Here is a 6,802-nt window from a genome sequence, read left to right on the forward strand (position 1 = left end):
GACACCGAGGGTTGCGATCCCGTTACCAGTCAGTAAAAAAGGACAAAAAGGAAAAAAAAAAATTCTAACTTTATAACATATAATGCTTTTCATGATCTGATCCCTGCTTGTATATCCAGGCTTATCTCTTTTCACTCCCCTATGTATACCGTATGCACTGGTTGTCCTGAGGTATTTTTAAATCCCCAAATGTTCTTTGTCATTGTGTGCATAACTATCTTAGTATGTACCAAAAATTGGGACAATTCTTCCCTGCATTAGGAATGCTCTTTCTCCCTTGTCTACCTGGAAAACACATGCTCATCCTTGAAGGTCCATAAAAAGCATCATATTCTCTGTGAAACCTGACAACATCCACCTATCTGTATCTAGTAAAGTTGATTACTTCCTCCTCTGTGATGCAACTGTAATTTGTAAATGTCTATTATAGCACTTATGACATGCATTGTAATTATTTGTTAGATGTCTTTCTTTCCTACTAAACTGTTAGCTCTTATTTATCTTTATACCTCTAGTGCAATACCTGGAACATAGTAGATACTCAGTAGATATTTGAATATTATTGAATGAATGAAAGATTGTTTTCTATTGATACGAAATATTTTTGATGTCTGCAATTTTAAATATCTTAAGGCATATTTTTCATTTGATATATTTTTAATTATTTGAGGTGTACAATTCAATGATTTTTAAAATAAATTTTCCAAGTTATGCAACAATCATAAATCAGTTTTAGAACATTTTTATCTCCCCAATAAGATGCCTTATACATATTTACTGTTAATCCCTGTCTCCTCCCCTACCTCCAGCCCTAGATAAACACTTATCTAACTTTTGTCTCTATAGATTTGACTTTTCTGGATATTTCATATGAATATAATCATGCATTATGTGATCTCGTGTCTGGTTTTTACTGATCATGTTTTTGAGGTTCATCCATGTCATAAAGTGCATCTGTAATTTGCTCCTTTATATTACTGAATAGTATTTCTTTGTGTGAATATATCACATTTTGTTTATCCATTCATTGGTTGATGAACATTAAATTGTTTCCAATTTTTGGTAATTATGAATTAGGAACATGTGTGCAAATCTTTGTGTGGATATAATATATATTCATTTCTCTTGGGTATATATCTAAGGGTGGAATTGCTGAGTCATGGTAAATTTATGTTTAACTTTTGAAGAAGCTGTTTTTTAATAGGCTGTGTGATATTACATACCCATCGATGGTGTATGAGGCTTCCTATTTTTCTACAACTTTGCCAACATTTGTTATTGTATATCTTATTATAGCAATTTTAGTGGGTGTGATATGCTATCTCATGGGTTTTAATTTGTATTTCTATAATGACTAATGCTAATAAGCATATTTCATGTGCTTTTTAGCCTTGCTTTTTAGAAGGATAATTTTGCTGGATATAAAATCCTTGGTTGGTGTCTTTTTCTTTCAACTTTTGAATATGTCATCTTACAGTATTCTAGCCTCCAAAGTTTCTGGTGAGAAGTCCACTGTTGATCTTACTGAGACTCCCCATACATGATAAATTGTTTTTTCTCTTGTTGCTTTTTAAATTCTCTTTGTCTTTGACTTTTGTCAGCTTGATATGATGTGTCTAGGTGTTGATCTCTTTGAAATTATTCTACTTAGAGTTTTTTGAGCTTACTGAGTAGATTAATATCTTTCATGAAATCTGGGAAGTTTTTGGCTATAATTTTTTCAAATATTCTTTCTGCTCCTTTTTCTCTCTTCTCCACTTCTAGAACTTCTATTATGCATGTATTGGTATGCTTGGTAGTTTTCCACAAGTGTCTGAGGTTCTAGTCATTTTTTTTCTACTTTTCCTCTGACTAGATAATCTCTACTGACTTCAAAAATGCTGATTTTTTTTTTTTTGGCCAACTCAAATATGCCATTGAGCCACTTGGGTGAATTTTTTCATTTCAGTTATTGGACTTTTCAGCTCTAGAATTTCTATTTGATTTTGATTTTTATGATTTCTGTCTCTTCACTTATATTCTCTATTTGACAGGACATAATTATCATACTTTATTTTTTTAATTAATAGACTTTATTTCTTATGGCAGTTTTAGGTTTATAGAAAAATTGAACAGAAAAGATATATAGTTCTGATATATTTCCACCTACCCTCTACCCTGCCCACAGTTTCTCCTATTATTAACCTCTTGCATTGGTATGGTACATTTGTGAAAAATGATGAACCAATATTGATACATTATTATTAACTAAAATCCATAGTTTACATTAGGGTTCATTTTTTTGTGCTGTACAGTTCTATGGGTTTTTCCAAATGCATAATATCATATCCTCCATTACAGTATCATACTGAATAGTTTCCCTGCCCTAAAAATCCCTTGTGTTCTACCCATTCATCCCTTCCCCCAACCCATGGCAACACCTCATTTTTACTGTCTCTGTAATTTTGCATATTGTAGAATGTTATATAGTTAGAATCATATCATATGTAACCTTTCATACTGGCTTCTTTCACTTAGCAATCTGCATTTAAGGTTCTTCCATGTATTTTCATGGTTTGATAGCTCATATGTTTTTATTGCTGAAAAATATTCCATTGTCTGGATGTACCACAGTGTTTATCATTTCACCTGGTGAAGGACATTTTGGTTACTTCCAATATTTGGCAATTAATGCATAAAGCTGCTCTAAACATTCATATGCAAGCTTTTGTGTGGACATAAGTTTTCAGCTAATTTGGGTACATACCTGAGAGCACAATTGCTGGATGATGTGGTAAGACTATTTGAGCTTTGTAAGAAACTGCCAAACTATATTCCAAAGTGGCTGTACCATTTTGCATTCCTACCAGCAATGAAGGAAAATTCCAGTTCCACATCCTCATGAGTGTTTGGTGGTGTCAACATTTTGGATTTTAGTCTCTTTTGGATTTTAGTCTCTTTAATAGGTGTTCAATGTTGTTTTAATTTACAGTTACCTAATGACATATGATGTTAAACATCTTTCATATGATTATTTGCCATTTATATCTTCTTTGGTCAGGTGTCTGTTTAGATTTTTCTGTCCACTTTTTATTGGGTCTTTTATTGTTTTAAACATAGTTTCCTTTAGTTCTTTAAATATATTTATAATAGAGGCTTTACATTCTTTGTTTACAAAATCCAACAACTGGGCCCCCTCAGGGTTGGTTGCTTTTTTAAAAAGTTCTTGTTTTTATTTTTAAACCTACCTTCATTAGATCACCTCCTGAGTCAGTATAATTTAGTGGTCATTCAGTAATGGGTCTGAAGATTTCCTTAAATGCCTTAAGCTGTGCCATTAAGTTTTCTACCTTTTTTTCAGGGGAGTTTTTTGTTGTTGTTGTTGTTTTTTGTGGTAGGCAGTACAGAGATCACACCCTGGACCTTAGTGTTACCACATTAACCGGTCAGACCCCCATGGAGATATTTGTGTAAAGGTATACTTGAAACATCAGGCAGTTTACCAATCAGTCTTAGCTTTCATTTCCTGGCCGGGCTCACAGCCCTGCACAAGTGTGCAGACTTCTAAATTCGAAGAATATGTTGGAACCTTTCAAAGTTCTGTATGGTCATCTGGTCCTCCAAGTTTCATTTTAAAATTTTTAGCCAGGCTCTTGTTTGCCGTGGCTGAAATCACAGCCTTAGGCAGCTGTGATGTTACCAGCAGATTGTTCATGTTTTCTGTAATGCCCTGGGAACAAAGCTTTTTTTTTTTTTTTTATGTACAGAGCTGAACTGTGAATCAAATCAAATGATAACAGTGCCCCTGAGAACAGAGATTCTCAAGGGAGCTGCCAGTTTGGTCAAAATATTGGCTATATTCTGGGGATGGGGCTTTTAATGAAGCTCCAAAAGATCCACTGGCTGTCACTGCTGGCTTTCAAGGCTGTCACACTTCCGAGCTTATGAGGGGAGGAGGATGGGAATAGCCTCAAGTTAATACCCCACAGACTCTGCTGTTCTCACTGAGATTCAGTAGTTTTTCTTGAATAGATGATTCTCAGTTCGTTCTGTGCCTTTGGTTAAATTTCTAATGTTCTGAAATGGTTTATTTTGAATGTTTGGCCGGTATTTTGTTGCTTTTGTTGAGGAGTAGGTTCACTGGGATTCTAAATTTGCTGTTCCAGAAGTCACTTTGTTGACATCTCTAATTTTGAGAGGAAAAAAATGTTTCCTTGAGACATTGCTTTGATATTTAATATGTATATTGACTGTGGTTTATAAATGACAGATAAAACATTAGCACTTTTTTTCTTGCAGAAACTTAAGCATGCATTTGGGACAGTTACATTCTGACTTTCTTTTTCAGCTTGCTCTTAGTTATGACTCTACAGGCCCATCTGATAATTTCGAGGCACTATCTTTGACATGTCAGAGAGAATGCAGTAAAACTGTGAACAACGAAGCCTTAATGACAGTATTTCACCCTCAGAATTTGGAGACTCTTAATTCTAAAATGGTAGGAAAACAAAATATTTAAATCTATGGACTAAAACAGTTGATGAAAAATTAAAATCTTAGAGCAGACTAAAAGGCACCACAACTGAAAACTCTTCCTTGAGGACTTCGAAAGGTTTTCCAGCAAGTACTACTATATGACTTGTTTGGTTCCACTATACACAAGGACTCTTGTCAAGAATGAAGATGAAAGATCAAAGTTGGACATTGAATTTTATTTGCATAGATTTCTAATATTCTATCCTGAAATGAAAGTGATTTGGGAAGAATGATGGTTTAATGCTTTACCTCCAAAATGCCATGCTTTTGGCTGGCAGGTTAGCTCAGTTGGTTAGAGCATAGCCTTATAACCTCGAGGTCATGGGTTTGGATCCTCATACCTGCCAGCCACCAAAAAAAAAAAAAAAAGTATAAATCGGTGTAATGCTTTTGCCGTTTTTATATGAGTTTAGCTAAGAACTAAAATAGCAAGTTAAAGCTGTTCTGCTCACATGGGTTTAAAAGATTTTTGTGATAAGGGCCCAGTGTTTGACCCCTGTGTGAATACTGATTTTGATTTTCTATGCTCTTGATTTCCATAAATGTTTTTTCATGTTGAAGAGGATAGGCAAGTTATTTTAAAGAATTTAATTTCTCACCATATTGCTTTGATTTTTTTGTTGCAGTTGAAAGAAAAGATGAAGGAACAGTCATGGAACATCCTATTTGCAGAATGTGGGCGTGGTGTTAGCATGTTTCGAACCAAAAAGACTCACGATCTGGTTCTAAGAGGGATTCCAGAAACCTTAAGAGGAGAGCTCTGGATGCTTTTCTCAGGTATTATACTTTTTATTTATTTTATTCATTTAATAGACATTAACTATGCCCCTTCTAGAAGTTATGCACTATGCTAAAATCAAAGAATTACAAAGATGGCAAGGGCAAAGTCTTACTCATCATGAGTTCAGACAGGTCAACGAGAGAATGGTAAGTAGTTATGTGTACTGAGCTATATATCCACACATTTAGTATCTGAGCGGATTAGTTTATTAGGCAAGATATATCTAATTGGGGGGGGGGATCTCTGTATCTAGTGTCAAAGAAAAGTTAAGGGGGAAAATCTTATTAAAATATTATTCTGTTGGATAAATTAGTAGCTTGACATTATAGACTCTAGTGTGAAGATTTTTCTTTTATGCTCAGATATCACTTGAGTATAAAGCTAAATTTCAAGGTAATGAAATCCAATTCGCAACTAGCTTTATTATAGTTTTCTTTTGTATGTTAATACAATTATATTCACAGGTGCTGTTAATGACATGGCTACTAATCCTGGCTATTATGCTAAAGTGGTTGAGCAGTCCTTAGGGACCTGCAATTTGGCTACGGAAGAAATTGAACTTGATTTACGTCGCTCCCTGCCTGAGCACCCAGCCTTTCAGAGTGACACTGGCATATCTGCTCTGAGGCGGGTACTCACTGCTTATGCATACAGGAATCCCAAAATTGGATACTGCCAGGTATAACTTCACTGTAAGCTCAACTGTGTGCATGTTCCAAATGACAAAATCATATCAAACTGAACTCTACCAATTTAGAAATTGTGATAATAAGGACAGTGGTTGGACTGAGATTGACAGTGGATATTATTAATATAAGGAGGATGATAGTGGGAATACTTAGGAGAATTGATATTTCATTAACTTATTTTTCTTTTTCATTTAACAAATGTTTGTTGAATTCCTGCTCTGTAAAGGATATTGCTCTAGATGCTTAAGGCTAAATAAAGATGTATCAGATAAGGATCCTTAAAAGTATATAGACTAGTAGATGTTAAAGCATATTCACTGAGAAATCAAAAACCAAGTGAGAGAAATTGTTAGAGAAATGTAAAGTCCTGTCAGGATTTATAAAAAGGAGAAATTATTTTCATCTGGGAGAAGCAGAGAAGGCTTCATGGAAGAGGTAGCATTTGCAGGTCTTGAAAACTGGTGATTTTGGAACATATGGAGATGGAATGAAAGAACATTCTAGATGAAGAGATCAGGTAATCCAGCACAGACAGAGGTAAATGTTAAATGTGTAGAGGACCATGTTCTGTTTAGTGCAGTAGAAGTGTAGAGGGAATGAAGTAAAGTAGTTGGGGGAAAAAAAGTAAGATAATTTGGGACAGGTCAGGTGTTTGAATGTTATTTTGTAGGCAGTAAAGAAATCATTGGGAAAACATCCATTAGGAGCATACTTATTAATTAGGGTAGGCTAGACTGCTAATAAAAACAGATAATAACTGAAACACAATGAGTTTATTTCTTTTTTTTTTTTTTTTTTTTTTTTTTTTTTTTTTTCC

General features: G+C 34.4%; 1 protein-coding gene across 1 annotated transcript in view; it reads left to right on the top strand.

The window, feature by feature from the left end:
• The window catches only part of TBC1D8B (TBC1 domain family, member 8B (with GRAM domain)), a 63,017-nt gene that overhangs the window by 29,866 nt on the left and 26,349 nt on the right, over positions 1 to 6,802 (top strand). Inside the window, exons 8-10 of the mRNA XM_008577848.1 lie at positions 4,328 to 4,477; positions 5,142 to 5,292; positions 5,761 to 5,975. Coding sequence (XP_008576070.1) covers positions 4,328 to 4,477; positions 5,142 to 5,292; positions 5,761 to 5,975 — 516 coding nt within the window. The remainder of the gene's footprint in view (positions 1 to 4,327; positions 4,478 to 5,141; positions 5,293 to 5,760; positions 5,976 to 6,802) is intronic.

This window comes from Galeopterus variegatus, unplaced genomic scaffold (assembly GCF_000696425.1).
Source record: "Galeopterus variegatus unplaced genomic scaffold, G_variegatus-3.0.2 Scaffold1587, whole genome shotgun sequence".
NCBI lineage: Eukaryota > Metazoa > Chordata > Mammalia > Dermoptera > Cynocephalidae > Galeopterus > Galeopterus variegatus.